We start from the raw sequence: 15,949 nt of genomic DNA on the forward strand, positions 1-15,949 counted from the left end.
CTCTGGTTTCCTCCCACCATTTGAAACATGCTGGTGGTGTAAGTTAATTGAGTGTAACTGGACAGCACGGACTCATGGGCCAAAATGGCCTGTTACCATGCTATATATCTAAATTTAAAGAAAAAAGAATCTTCAGGCACTATGGTGTTGGATGAGAGGGATTAGTGCAATCTAACACGAGGGTTAAATAAGTTGAACTGGATAGAGGAAAGAACAAGGGAGGTGCACAGGAGAGAGTGATTATGCCAGGTCTAGAGCAAGCAAAGGGAAGAAATTAATAGCGATTTATCCAAGACAGGGTAAAGGGGAAATACAGTGTGGGTCAAAGTCATGAATATTAATTTTTATGTTATGATGTTGAACAAATTTATTGTTGGAAGATATCGGAATGGGTCTCAATATGGTAAATGCAAAAGACTTTTGAGGTACTATCTATATTTAGAAGATCAAAAATCAATTAAAAAAAATAAATTATTCATGTGCTTTCCTGGTTTATGTACCTGCCTTCCCAAGACTCCTGAGCCAAAGTCATAAAATAAGTCACTTTCATCCACCCTGAGTCTAATATTCACTAAAATTTAATTGAGTGGATGAAAGATTGGAAATTAATTGTGCTCTCCACTGTCAACCCCCTGCCCAGCCTCACCTCCATTACCTTATTTCTCCTTTTACACTTGTTGATTGTTTTAAGCCATTTTTATTTTCTCACTTTGTTGTTCTTTTTCCAGAATGGGCGGCATACCTGCTAAAAATAGTAAAGGAGAGAGGGTCCTCCTTTACATGGCTATCATTGATATTCTACAGTCCTACAGGTATTGACTGTTTGAGTAAAATTATCTCTGAGCAAACATTTCTAGTTTGAAATTGACCCTTCAGTCTTGCGAGAAGATTCCACAAAGAGAAAGTGACAAGGTGAACTCAGCAGTTGTGCCAGTGAAGGTTTCACATTAAACTTCATTCCTCTCCTTACACCAACATAGCAGTAAAAATATTCTTACCTTTGATTTTAAATATTTTACATCTAAGTTCTTGAAAGCACACATTTTAAAAAAGTGACAAGGAGCTGGGGAAAGGGGTTGCCTCTAATGTCAAACTGAATGTTTCTATTTAATATACCCCTCGACATCAAATTGGAGGCGGAAACAAGGCACAGCTTGTACAGCTGTAGCCTGATAGCTCCGGCAACCTTGGCTCAGTCTTGGCCTTCATTACTGCATGTTCACAATTTTCACATTCTCTTGTGAATTTCATGAAGATTCTCCAGTCTCCTGTGGCCTCTGAAAGACATTGAGGTTAGTTGGCCAGTGTAACCTGACCCTAGCCTGTGGGTGAGTGGTTGGGTCTGTAGGCTGTTTGAATGGATTATAGGTGGAACAGAATGGGGTCGATATAAATGGTGCTTGATGGTTGGCACAGACTTGCTGGGCCAAATGACCTGTTCCCAGGCTGGATGACTCAACTAAATTGCTGATTATGTTGGTATGAGAGATGTGCAATGCATGTCTCTCAGCAAAATGTGTGAGAATTCAAATCTAGTTAAATCAGTTGTAAGGATAAGGGAGATCTGCTGTGCTTTTAATACCGTGGCTGTATCAGGTAGGAAATTAGGAGGCAGTACATAAACCTGCCCACAATAGCAGACACTGAGGCTTCTATGTATGGCAAGAGGGAGAACATTCTCATGTCTATAATAGGGACAGAGACATCACTGTGAGTTGTAAGCTAAACGAAGTTAGGTTTTCTGATCAGGAAGTTTAGTCACTGAGCAATTTGAAGCTCACTGAGAGCATGAAGGAGGAGCTTGTTCTGCCCCTTGATTTGCTTACCTAACTGTTTTTTTTTAATTGTTCGTTTATATTTGTAAATTACCATGTTCCAATGTTAAATCTTCTCCACAATTTATATCCAAATCATGAGTGCAGTGAGTTCATGTTTTTGATTATTTCCTACTTCAATAGGTTCATCAAGAAGCTGGAGCACTCCTGGAAAGCCCTCGTTCATGATGGGGTAGGTGTGCGTTTCATTGATCTTTATGACCAAAGGACAAATTGAAAGAATTAAGTTAGGAAAAGTGCTTCACAGCAGGGACCCAAAGAAAGCAGCCATAGGAACTGGGAAAGTACCCCAAATACTGAAGATTTTATTATTGTGTCAAATTGTGAAGGAGATACAAATTTCCAAGCTTATTCCGCAAATGGGTCCCATGTATAATTGCATTATTTTTAATTTACTGAGTGTTCTGGGCTGACTGGGTTCTTCATTGGTCATGAACCTCCTTCCACTCTTCTTCATGTCACCTCATCACCATATACTTGAACTCCTGGGAGTGTTTGTGCAGGGATTGAAAATGTTAGTTTGCATGTGCAGCAGGTAATTGGGAAGGTCAATTACTAGATGTATTGAATTTAAGAACAGAGCGGTCTTGCTTGTACCTGAGTACCTGTACAGTGTTCTGGTGAGGCTATACCTGGAGTACCTTGTGAAATTCTCCTTTCATTTCTTCAGAAAGGATATACTGGCTTTTAAGGTGGTGCAGAGGAGATTCAGCAGGTTGATTCCGTAAATGAGGTGTAATTTTGTATAACTCTCAAATCTCCCTTCATTCTTCTGCGCTCCAGGGAATAAAGTTCTAATCTGTTTAACCTTTCTCTATAACTCATTTGTAATGCTCTACATTTCTAATTGGGTTGATATGTTCTCAAAATTCAGGGGATAAAATTTCTGCCATTTAGTATAAATCTGTGGAATTCTATGCCCAATGAAAAATAAAGGCTGCCTCATTCAATGCATTTAAGACACAGATTTGTGAAGAATAGAGGAGTTATTAATCAGAGCAGGCTCAATTGACCAGATGGTCTATTATTTCCTTTTTCTTACGTTATTCTCTCCCGTATTTATTCTGCTAGCTCTTGCATCTGTTCACTACAAACACTCCTTGCTGGTGAAAGATCTAAGTTCTCATTACTCTGCATTAGAAGTTTCTCTTGAATTTCCTGATGGATTCATTATTAAGGCGCATGTGAAACATTGATTCATGTTTAGAAGCAGAGAGTCAAGTTGTTTAATTTCAAGATGGGATTGCAGTACATTTCTTCAAATTATGTATCTATTTGTATGTTCTTGCTATTTTTAATTTGTTCTCTTTGTGATAGTCACTTGTGAGGATGTTTTCTTCTAATTGTTCAGATTGTCCTCCCTTGCTGCCTGATAATAACGAGCTATTATCTTGAAAAGTGCCAGTGAAAAGACCCTTTGCTGGATTCATTAAATATTTAATCAGTGCTTTCTTTCAAATGTTGGTCCATGAGATGCAAATGTCATTGGAAAAGCTGGCATTTAGTGTTCATCCTTATTTGTTACTCTACTGAGCAAACAGTTCAGAATCAGTCAGGTTGTTTGGTCTGGTCATTGATAGGTCAGACTGGGCAAATTTCAGTCTCCATGGGTCATGAGGGTTTTTATAGTAGTCTGACAGCTTTATTGTTATCTCCACAGAGATTATGTTTAATTCCTGATTTATTTAATTACTTGAATTTAAATTCCCCAGCTGCCATGATATGTTTCAGTGGGCCAAAGTTTCGACTCCCAGTCCAATAATGTAACGACTAGCCACACAAGGTTTATGAACTGCTCTTACTATTTTCACGACCAGCAAGCCAAATGGAATAGTATTTGGACATGCATGTGAACTTTCTAGGCTTCGTGAGGAGTCTCCAATAATTTATGAAAACTACTGGCTTTCCAGGAGAATTTGTCATGAACTTTGAGCCTGAAGATGCACAAAAATGAGGAACTGCATATGACCAATCATGTACACACACAACAGGTTCAATTCTTCCCAATTGTAACCAAATAATCCGTTTGCTGAGGTCATGTTGGAAGTGATTTGAACCATCAGCATTTCTATTGCATTCCAAGTTTCTACCTGCCTCTCTGGGCTGTTCATATTGTGCAGCTTCTACCACAGGCAAAGTGGCCTTTGTTGGTGTATAGAGCGGATGATCTTACATATTATCATGCAAGAAACGGTGACTTGAATTTTAAACTAAACATAACTCAGTGGGGGAGATTGAGATTTTGGAATTTACTCCCATCATTGTCTAGAGAGAGAAATATCTTTCTCAGGTTGAGGTTTTAAAAAAAAAGTAGTGTGCAGATTCTGAAAATACTCAGCTGGTCAGGCAGCATCTGTGGAGAGAGAATCAAGTTGATGCTTCAGGTAGATATCCATTTATTACAATTAAGAGATTTGGATTTTAAGGTGCAGAGTGTTGTGGCAAGTAGTGCAAAAAGGAAGGCTAGTAATAGGATGAAGGGCAGTGACAAGAAAGATGCAAAGGGATTTAAACTATATTGGGATGGTAATGGGTCAAGTAGAGAATCAGGGAGTTGTTCTGGAGGTGTAAATGAAGCAGAATCATTGTCTGAAATTACCAAAGGGATATAAAAACTGGAAATATACATGCATTCCACTCAAGGATGGGTTTGGAAGCCTGTACTGTGGTGGGTCAGGTGTTGTTTCTTGAGTACATTTAAAACCTTTGTTGGAGCAATGCAGGTAACCACAGATGGATAGTTGAGAGGAATGGAGAATTCAAATGGCCCTCTCTGTCAGTATATATCACCTTGTTACAATGAAATTCATACATTCTGACAAGAGAACAATGTTATTTATTGATGTAATACAAGAACATCATTTAATAACAATTTCTAGAATTACATATCCCAAAACTCCTATCTAGCAATAGACAAGGGTAGCCATTTAGATGAGAGAATTCATTGAAGAGGTATAATTTTATCACACATTGGAATACTAACACAAAATGCCATTATATTTACACCACACTGTAAAGTATGTCCAGAGTAGACCATAAGAAGGGGCAGAAATGAGCCATAAACTGATTCAATAAATTCTCTGCCTCAATTCCATTTATCCACAGACTTTTTCCCCCTATTCTTCGGTACCCCAAAATAATAACTTGCATAATTTTCCATTCTAAGCCATGTTCTGATTGTGAATATTGAAGATATTCAACAGTGGTTCTCAAACTTTTTCTTTCCACTCACATACCACTTTAAGTATTCCCTATCCCATTGGTGCTCTGTGATTAGTAAGGGATTGCTTAAGGTGGTATGTGAGTGGGAAGGGAAGGTTGAGATTCACTGCTCTGGACCCAGTTGTAACAGAACTATTTTGCTTGAGAAACATTGTCATTGGCCCATTTCCTTTGGAGTTATGAAACTGTGCACATAACGAGTCAATTATGTATGATTAAAACAGTGATTTACAAAGTTTTTCTTTCCATCCACATACCACCTTAAGCAATCCCTCACTAATCACAGAGCACTTATTGACATAGGGAATACTTAAAGTGGTATCTGAGTGAAAAGAAAAAGGTTGAGAACCACTGAAATTTTACAACTATAAGTGTTCTTTTATTCTCTCTCCTTTATGGCCAACCTGTTATCCTGTGACTCTACCCTTTTGTTCTGCATTCTTCTGCTAGCTGAAACAGACTTTCTCTACCACATCATCCTTTTTAGAATCTTTTGCTCCTCAATATGATCACCTGTTAATCCATGAAACTCTCATGTGTGGGTCACTCTTAATCAATTTCTCTACATAAAATAAACCCTTATTCACAGCAATCAATCCAAGAAAAAAGATTTCTTTACTCCAAAGTACTAAAATAATATATATCATTTGCAACAGCAGAAGTATGTGGACTATAAAGTGGCATAGTTACAGGAAAAGAAAAGGAGAAAAAGCAAGTGACACAACCAGCTGTTATCTTCACACAGACTTGCAGTGACAAAAGCTCCTTATTTTACCCCTGATTAACTGATTAACCATTTGAAACCCTGTTTTGTGACATTGCGCTGGGCTCATCCTTTTACTGAACCTTGGTATTGTGGGATGTGACTTTGTGTCTCACCATATTTATTGGTCTATTTTTATCTTTCATTAGGACTCTGTGTCCGTCCATAGGCCAGGATTCTATGCTGATCGCTTTCTGAAGTTTATGAACAGCAGAGTGTTTAAGAAGACATTATGTGAGTATCAGGAAATGTTTAAGATTTCACTGTTGCCTTCCTTTTCAGAAACACTGACTGCAAGAAAAAAGCATCCAAATACAGTTGCTCAATGCAGATAGCCATTTATCCATCGTATCAGTGTGATTATTTGAAAGATTGATCCAGTTGGGCTTCTTCCTGTAGCCCATCAAATGTTTTCCTTAATTGGAGTGAAACAAGAAAATCTACAGATTCTGTGATTCTAATTAACACGCAAAAGTGATGCAGAAACTGAGCAGGTCCCGCAGCATCCATAGGAGGCAAAAGTATATAACAACGTGTCTCAAATGTCTCTCTTTCTTTACCCAATTCCATTTTAAAAGTTACTATTGAATCTGTCTCCCTTTTAGCAGGACGATCCATGACCACCACAAATTTACCCAGTTTTTAAATAAAGATTTCTACAATTTTTGTTCTGTCAATGAACTATTATTGTGAATTTTCTGGTTACCAGCATTTGTGTAGAAACAGCTAGACAGTTAAAGGGTTGATTCATTGATAGTTCATCAGCACTGAATAAATGTACCGATGAAAGGTCAACTTGAGACTTTTGTTTCCCTCTCTACAGATAATGTCAGCTGCTGATCATTTACTTTTGTTTCCTTTTCTGTGTCAGTATTTTTAGAGGGGTAAAATTATTGATGCGCTTCCATTCAAAGGAGCCATGGATAGAAACATAGTAGTAAAAGGCGGAAGGAATGGAATTTGCATGGAAGGAAACATACAATGGAGTTTTTCAGGATCTGAACTGTGTTTTTTCTTAATCTATATTGATGGCTTGGACTGAGGTATGCAGGAGACAGTTTCCAAACCTGCAGACGACATAGAATGTGAAGGTGTATGTACTTTGATCAATGGGCTGGTGGAATTAAGTGGCAAATGAAGAAGAAGCTGAGAAATGCAAAGTATTATATTTTGATAGGATAAATGAAAAGAGGCAATATAAAGTAAGGCCATAATTCATTCAAGGTGCAGGATGGATTCAGAAAGTACAGTAGTTAAAAGGCAGAAGGAATCGTAGGTCCTATGAACAGAGGAGTACACTATAACAGCACGTGATGAACTGGTTTTGTTCGTCTGGAGTAACTGTCCAGTTCTGGGCTTTCAGGGAAACCTGAGACTTCAGCATGCGTGCAGAAGTAATTTACCAAATTGATGCATAGAAACATAGAAAATAGGAGCAGGAGTAGGTCATTCGGCCCTTCGAGCCTGCTCCACCATTCAATGAGATCATGGCTGATCTTAAAGTTCAGTACCCTGTCCCCACCTTCTCTCCATAATCCCTAATTCCCCTATACTTAAGAAATATATCTAATTCTCTCTTAAATATATTCAATGAACCTGCCTCTACTGCCATCTGTGGCAATGAATTCCACAGATTCACCACCTCTGGGTAAAGAAATTCCTCCTCATCTCGGTCCTAAATGGTTTGCCTATTATCCTCGAACCATGGCCCCGGGTTCTGGACTCCCCCACCATTGGAAACATTCCTTCCGCATCCATTCTGTCCAGTTCTGCCAGAATTTTGTATGTCTCTATGAGATCCCCTCTCAATCTTCTAAACTCCAGCGAGTACAATCCCAAATTGTGCAATCTTTCCTCATAAGTCATTCCTGCCATTCCAGGTATCAGCCTGGTGAATCGCCTCTGCACTCCCTCCATTGCAAGAACATCCTTCCTCAGATAAGGTGACCAAAACTGCACACAATACTCCGGGTGTGGTCTCACCAAGGCCCTGTACAGCTGCAGTGAGGTATCCTTATTCCTATACTCAAACCCTCTTGATATGAAGGCCAACATACCATTTGCCTTTTTAACCGCCTGCTGTACAGTGACTCGCCTTCAGTGACTGGTGTTCAAGTACCCCTAGGTCTCTCTGCACTTCCCCATCTCCCAATCTATTGCCATTCAAATAGTAATCTGCCCTCTGGTTTATATTCTTTGGCTTGGCTTCGCGGACGAAGATTTATGGAGGGGGTAAAAAGTCCACGTCAGCTGCAGGCTCGTTTGTGGCTGACAAGTCCGATGCGGGACAGGCAGACACGATTGCAGCGGTTGCAAGGGAAAATTGGTTGGTTGGGGTTGGGTGTTGGGTTTTTCCTCCTTTGCCTTTTGTCAGTGAGGTGGGTTCTGCGGTCTTCTTCAAAGGAGGTTGCTGCCCGCCAAACTGTGAGGCGCCAAGATGCACGGTTTGAGGCGTTATCAGCCCACTGGCGGTGGTCAATGTGGCAGGCACCAAGAGATTTCTTTAGGCAGTCCTTGTACCTTTTCTTTGATGCACCTCTGTCACGGTGGCCAGTGGAGAGCTCGCCATATAACACGATCTTGGGAAGGCGATGGTCCTCCATTCTGGAGACGTGACCCATCCAGCGCAGCTGGATCTTCAGCAGCGTGGACTCGATGCTGTCGACCTCTGCCATCTCGAGTACTTCGACGTTAGGGGTGTAAGCGCTCCAATGGATGTTGAGGATGGAGCGGAGACAACGCTGGTGGAAGCGTTCTAGGAGCCGTAGGTGGTGCCGGTAGAGGACCCATGATTCGGAGCCGAACAGGAGTGTGGGTATGACAACGGCTCTGTATACGCTTATCTTTGTGAGGTTTTTCAGTTGGTTGTTTTTCCAGACTCTTTTGTGTAGTCTTCCAAAGGCGCTATTTGCCTTGGCGAGTCTGTTGTCTATCTCATTGTCGATCCTTGCATCTGATGAAATGGTGCAGCCGAGATAGGTAAACTGGTTGACCGTTTTGAGTTTTGTGTGCCCGATGGAGATGTGGGGGGGCTGGTAGTCATGGTGGGGAGCTGGCTGATGGAGGACCTCAGTTTTCTTCAGGCTGACTTCCAGGCCAAACATTTTGGCAGTTTCCGCAAAGCAGGACGTCAAGCGCTGAAGAGCTGGCTCTGAATGGGCAACTAAAGCGGCATCATCTGCAAAGAGTAGTTCACGGACAAGTTTCTCTTGTGTCTTGGTGTGAGCTTGCAGGCGCCTCAGATTGAAGAGACTGCCATCCGTGCGGTACCGGATGTAAACAGCGTCTTCATTGTTGGGGTCTTTCATGGCTTGGTTCAGCATCATGCTGAAGAAGACTCAGACAGCTCCAAGAAAAGTGCAGAGAACAAAACAAAGGACTCTACATCACCTTTGTTGACCTCACCAAAGCCTTCGACACCGTGAGCAGGAAAGGGCTTTGGCAAATACTAGAGCGCATCGGATGTCCCCCAAAGTTCCTCAACATGATTATCCAACTGCACGAAAACCAACAAGGTCGGGTCAGATACAGAAATGAGCTCTCTGAACCCTTCTCCATTAACAATGGCGTGAAGCAAGGCTGTGGTTTATATTACCAAAGTGGATAATCTCACATTTATCCACATTGTAGTGCATTTGCCATGTATATGCCCAGATCATACTGGAGCTTCCTGACCCCCTCTTCAGTGCACACAACCCCTCCTAGCTTAGTGTCATCTGCAAATTTGGAGATATTACATCCAATCCCCTCATCCAGATCATTAATGTAAATTGTGAACAGCTGGGGTCCCAGTACAGATCCCTGTGGCACCCCACTGGTCACCGCCTGCCACTCAGAAAATGAGCCGTTTATCCCAACTCTCTGTCTTCTATCTGCCAGCCAGTTCTCAATCCACATCAATATCTTTCCCCCAATCCCATGAGCCTTGATTTTGCATGCCAGTTGTTTATGTGGGACCTTATCGAAGGCCTTTTGGAAGTCTAGGTACACCACATCCACTGGCTCTCCCCCATCTATTTTACCTGTCACCATCTCAAAGAATTCCAATAGATTTGTCAAGCACGATTTACCTTTTGTAAATCCATGTTGACTCTGTTCGATCCCTTCTCTGCTAGTCATATGCTCCGCTATTACATCCTTAATAAAGGATTCCATCATTTTGCCCACTACTGATGTAAGGCTCACCGACCTATAATTCCCCGCTTTTTCTCTACCCCCCTTTTTAAATAGTGGGGTAACATTAGCTACCCTCCAATCCATGGGTACTGATCCTGAGTCTATCGAGTTCTGGAAAATAATTCTTAAAGCATCTGCTATCTGAATGTCCACTTCCTTAAGTACCCTAGGATGTAGATTATCAGGCCCTTGGATTTATCGGCCTTCAATCCTTTCAATTTCCCCAAGACCATGTCCTTAGAGATACTGATTTCTTTCAGCTCCTCCCTTGCATTAGTCTCTATGTTTCCCAACATCCTTGGGATGTTATTTGTATCTTCTCTTGTTAAAACAGAACTAAAGTAAGAATTTAATTGGTCTGCCATTTCCTTATTCCCCATTATATATTCCCCTGATTCTGACTGCAAGGGACCTACTCCGGATTTCACCAATCTTTTCCTCTTGACATATCTATAAAAGGTTTTGCAGTTGGTTTTTATGTTTGCCGCAAGCTTACTTTTGTAATTTATTTTTGCCCTCTTGATTAATCCCTTTGTCCTCTTTTGCTGCATCTTGAACTGTTCCCAGTCTTCGGATTTGGTACTTTTTTTGGCCAATTGATATGCTCTCTTTTTGGACCTAATGCTGTCTCTAATTTCCCTTGTTATCCACGGTTGAGTCACCTTTTTTGGTTTATTTTTATGCCAAACCGTTATAAACGATTTCTGCAATTCTTCCATTAGATCTGTGAATGCTTTCCATTGTCTATCCCCCGTCAACCCCCCATAAATACCACCCAATCAATCTTACTCAACTCCCGTCTCATACCATCATGGACGAGGCTACTTTAGTCTTATGGATATAATGAGGAATCTAGACTGGTACTCCTGGAAACAAAGGAGATTGTGATATTATCCAATGAAAATAAGGAAAAGATGAGTATGGACAGAATAGCTAGAGTTCAATTGTTTCCTTTGGTGGATTGGAGGTACCAGGAAACACAAAATGAAAGTGATTGGCAAAAGAACCAGGTGTGACATGGGTAAAAATTTTCCACACAGTGTGTAGAGTCTGGGAGTCGAGTACTGGGATGAGTAATGGAAAACGTTCAATTAGTTCATTTCAGAAGAGAACTGTACATGTGTTTGCAAGGAAAGAATTTGCTGGGCTTTGGGGGTCAGTGCAATTGTGGACATGACATGTGATCAGCCATGATATTCCAAGCTGATTTGCCTTTAATTGCCTGTATGGCCTACTTCAGTCTTTTGCATTCTTGTATTTGTGATTTGTTGTCTGGCAAATGGATTTGGTGTCACTGTCCGTTTTCAATTTTCACAGCCTTGCGATCATCTCCTTCAAAGAAAGCTCGAAATTCCATTCCGGTTGTTAAATACATAGGGCAGGAGATTCCAGCTTCTGGATATATACAGGACATGACTGAGACGAAGAGTGAGATGCTGTTGGGAACCAGGAGCTACTGTAGTCTTGATGAGGAAGGTACTGTATGATATTCACTTTGTTCAGATATTAATTGTTCACATGAGCCTTAAAATAAGGTTCACATTCAAGTGAGTGGTGCTATCTATTAATGCTTTATGCCACATTCAGACAGAATATTGATGTAAAGCTATATCAGCAGTGAGATTGCAGCTTTAGATAAATGACCAATTGCAATTATTAGAAATGGACAATCGGACACAGGAATCAGACCTCCAGAGATCTTCTCTGCATGTTTTATTTATCTTCATTTCATAGTATTGCAACATAATTGCCCCATTGAACACTTTAGCTATTTGAAATTAAAGTGATACTTTTTTCATTTCAAATCTGATCCACTTTGAAATTTTAGTCCATTTCCTTTCATCTCAAGTAAGAATGGGGCTGATTCTTTGTCCATTGACTGTCAGCATCTGAAAAGAGAAGCAGTGAAGCCACATGTAAATAAATCCCTTCAAGAATTAAGAGAGATGCTGAAATTGCACACGATTCCTGCAATCAGCACCAAAATGTCGCACAATTCATCAAATCTTTGGAAATGCTGTTTATTTTCATTTCTTTGCTCTTTCCTTTGTCACCTGCAAATTTCCAAGAACAGTAAACCTGTTATCTGGAATTCAAGCAACGAGCAAAAAAAACAAGGAAAATAAATAAATATTTTTTAAAATCAATAAGAATAAATAAAAAATGAAAGTTTAAAATTGTAAAAGTTCTCTGAAGTGATACATAAACCTTTGGTGAAAGTGGGAGCAAATATTCAGCCAGGGGAGTGCTTTGCTCATAGCATCTGTTTGAATAAAATGGCATCACCCAGAATGAAGAGCTGGTTGATGGTGCTCGCCATTGGGGTGATTCTTTTAATGTGTCTCCTTATCCCTGCTTAGTAAGTCTTTATCTTTATTAGTGTATTATTAAGTATATTAGTAAGGTTTTATCTGTAAACTTGAGGGAGTGGGGTTAATTATTATGTTATCGATCGTCTTTTGGGATGCTCCATGGAGGGGAGGAATTTGTATATGTAACGACAGTTAAATGTTTCAAACAATTTGACTGAAAATAAAGTAAAAATGCTTTAAGGTTTATACATTCATGCAAGTGAAGTTTGTTTGATGTTAGTATTTTTGTCTTTTAAACTTTTTTTTACAAAGAAGAGCGAGTCCCAAGCAACCAGAAAACTTGCTTATCCAGTATCTACCAAATGTGCTGGATACCAGGGGTTTTTACTGTATATCCAAATCACTTATATTTTACAATTATTACTGGCTTAACTTCCTCCACATTTCAGGCATCACACTCCAGATCCAGACAACTTGTGGCTTTTTGTTTGTCTTTGTGTTATCTCTGAAACATTTTTCCATTAACTTTTGTCTGTGCCTTCTGGTGAATGACCCTCCTGCCTCAAGAAGTCATTTATATACTCAAAGAAAAGCCTTTACAATTTTGAGCACCATTATCAGATCTCCTCTAAGGATAGCAACCCCAGTGTTTCTTTTCCTGTATCTCCATGTAACTGAAGTCCATTATTCTTAGTAAAATTCTAGTTGATTTCCTCTGGATCCAGCTTATGACCAGAATATCCTTCCTATATTTTGGTGTCCCAGAAATTTGCACACTAATCGTGTTGAGCTCCAACTAGTGTTTAATATAAAAAGAAATATGCTGGAAATACTCAGCAAGCCAGACTGCATCTGTAGGATCAGAAACTGAGTTATTGTTTCAGGTTGAAGATGCTTCACCTGACCCATTTCTGTTTTAATTTTAGATTTCCTATCAGTGTGTGTTTTTTTAATGAAACCAGACTTTTAAAAAAAAATCTTTCAGCATCAGAAAACAACAAACCACTCAATCCCTCTGCTTTTAAGATTGCAGCTTTTAGTGTGTATTGCCTGTCATCTTTTATCAAAATTATTCATTTTAAACTTCTGTATTAAATATTGTTTGTGTTCTCCCATATCTCAAGGTGCTCCTCCTGAAATCTAATAAGTGGGGTCATAGAGTTATAGAGCTCGGAAATAGGCTCTTCAACCCAATTCATCCGTGTCGACCAAGTTACCTATTTGAGGTTGTCTTATTGGGAAGGCTGTAATTAATTCCCTATTCATATACCTGTCTAAATATGTTTTACATTGTACCCATCTCTACCACTTGCTCTGGCAGCTTATACTGTGTACTTAAGGCTTTTGTGTGAAACAGATTCCCTTCAAGACCCTTTGACATGAAATCTTTGCCCTTTAGTTTTATACTCTCCTCCCCCAGGAAAAAGACTTTGTGCATGCCTTCATGATTTTACATACCTCTATAAAATCACCTCTCAGTTTCCTCCACTACAGAGAACAAACCCCCCCCCCCTCAACCTATCCAATCTGTCATTTGAGCTCACCAGTTTCATTCTAGTAACATCGTTCTGAATATTTTCTGCACCCCTTCAGCTTAATAACCTCTTTCTTATTGCTGGGTGACTAAAACTGCAAATAGCACTTCAAATACTGTTTTATCATAGACTTGTACACCTGTTAAATGATGCCCCAACCCTTCTACTTGATTGCCTTGCTGATGAAGACAAGCATGGCAAATGCTTACTTCCCCTGTCAACTTGTTGGGCACTACTAGTTGCCCCGAGAATTACAAGGACAAAGACTGAGGGGAACAATAGGCTTTATTGTACTCAAGACTTGAGTTGGCCCAGATCCAAGCAAGGGAAGTGCAGGGAAGGGAGAGGTGGCTCAACCTTTAGGGCCTATGCCACAGGGGGAGGAGTCCAGGGGAGAGTGTCATCAGGGGGCAGGCCAGCCCGTGCCTTTACCGGCCAATGATCATATACCATCCATATCATTACACTACTGTGTTGTCATTGTTAGTTAACGTTGTACTTACACCCATAGGCCTCTCTGCTCTGCAACACTCTCCAGTCTCCTACCATTTACTGTGGAAGTCCCGTCCTGGCTTAACTTTTCAAAATGCATCACTTCACTCGCGTCAGAGTAAAATTCCACGTGCCTTTTCAGTTGATGCAGATCCTGGGGGCAATCTAAAATAAACTTCTTCACAGTCCAGTATTTCCCAAATGATCGCACTGAAGAGTTTTGCGCCATCTTCAGAATTTGATATTATGCCCTCTGTGCAGTCTCGACACTAACCCTGGGAAACACCTCTCTGTTTTCTTCAGGAGAAGCAGCTGTTCACCACTGCGCTCTGCTTTGTGTCCTTCAGTCAGCTTTATATTCAAGCTGCCACTATTCCTTTAATCTCACAGGATTCAATTATGTCTGTTATGAAACTTGGAACATCATGTGTTTAATAATCAAGTTCAAAGGCAGAAACTTGAGCAAAGCAGCATAACAGTATGAAAAGTACTGATCATTTTAATTCAACATGTATAACCAAATCAGAGGAAAGAAAATTAACATCAGAATGAACTGGCAGCTATTAAGTTTCTGTTTCAAGGCCAAGAAAAGGTTGAAGTAGAGATCTTTTACATTAAGGGGGGCTGTATGGAAGATATTTACTTTTATAGGAGCAGGCAAGAGCTGAAGAACTATAAATATATTAATAATCTTATAGGGAATTCAGAAACTACCCAGACAGTAGAGAGTAGGTGTATCTCACTGCCAGAGAGAGTAGTTAAGAATCAGAATTGCTTTTAGAGGAATGTTGGATAAATACCTGAGAAAAAAGTGAAATGAAAGGGACATGTGCAGGGTTTAAATGCTGGTATGAACCAGGTAGATGAAATGGTCTGTTTTGGTGGAATGTTACTAATACTGATGTTTTGTGATTTGATTAATGTTCATGGCTGATTCATTGAAGAGGCTATCGTAGAACTAGAGAATACCAACAATTTTGTTTTAAAGTTAGGGTGATGAGCTGTCAGAGGAAATGGTAGAAATGGGTACAATTAAGACATTGAAAAGATATTTGGACAGATACAAAGATAGAAAAGAGTTAGAAGGGTATAGACCGGGGGGAGAGTCATGTGATGGAGTAGTGGCCAGTAGGGGAATACCAGCCCTCTCTAGAAAAGAAGAAATAAAGTGAAGAAAATACAAAGTTCAAGAAATACAAAACATAACAAATAAAAGATAACGTTGTAGAGAAAAGAAAGAAAATGGCACCCAAGAAAGAAAAACTAAATACAACAGGGGAAAAAAAAGAAGAAAAGACGCCAAAAGAGAATGGAGAAGGCCTTACCTGCTTGAAGAAACAGGGAGCCGTCATGTAGAAGAGAGCCCGTTTTCAGAGGTTGGTGATGGCCCGCAGAGGCGCGACCCCCCGATCGCTGGACTGCAAAAATGGCTCTCTGAGCCAAACAAAAGTGCGCAACTGCACACGCTAAGGAGAAGGAGAACACCAACGGGAGGGGGGCTCAGCCGAGGAGCAGGCAAGCACAACGTGACCAGCTGAGAGATGCCCGACACCAGGGCTCTCAGCTGGAAGAAGAGGAAAGCAACAGGAAAGGGAATGAAAGGAAAGAAGAGCA

General features: G+C 40.3%; 1 protein-coding gene across 19 annotated transcripts in view; it reads left to right on the plus strand.

The window, feature by feature from the left end:
* Window positions 1–15,949, plus strand: part of pip5k1ba (phosphatidylinositol-4-phosphate 5-kinase, type I, beta a) — a 200,238-nt gene that overhangs the window by 149,506 nt on the left and 34,783 nt on the right. For all 19 annotated transcript variants that reach the window (XM_069922227.1, XM_069922219.1, XM_069922100.1 and 16 more), the window contains 4 exons: window positions 729–812; window positions 1,959–2,007; window positions 5,970–6,054; window positions 11,314–11,472. In XM_069922227.1, the coding sequence (XP_069778328.1) occupies window positions 729–812; window positions 1,959–2,007; window positions 5,970–6,054; window positions 11,314–11,472 (377 nt within the window). The remainder of the gene's footprint in view (window positions 1–728; window positions 813–1,958; window positions 2,008–5,969; window positions 6,055–11,313; window positions 11,473–15,949) is intronic.

Source organism: Narcine bancroftii, chromosome 1 (assembly GCF_036971445.1).
Source record: "Narcine bancroftii isolate sNarBan1 chromosome 1, sNarBan1.hap1, whole genome shotgun sequence".
NCBI classification, from domain to species: domain Eukaryota; kingdom Metazoa; phylum Chordata; class Chondrichthyes; order Torpediniformes; family Narcinidae; genus Narcine; species Narcine bancroftii.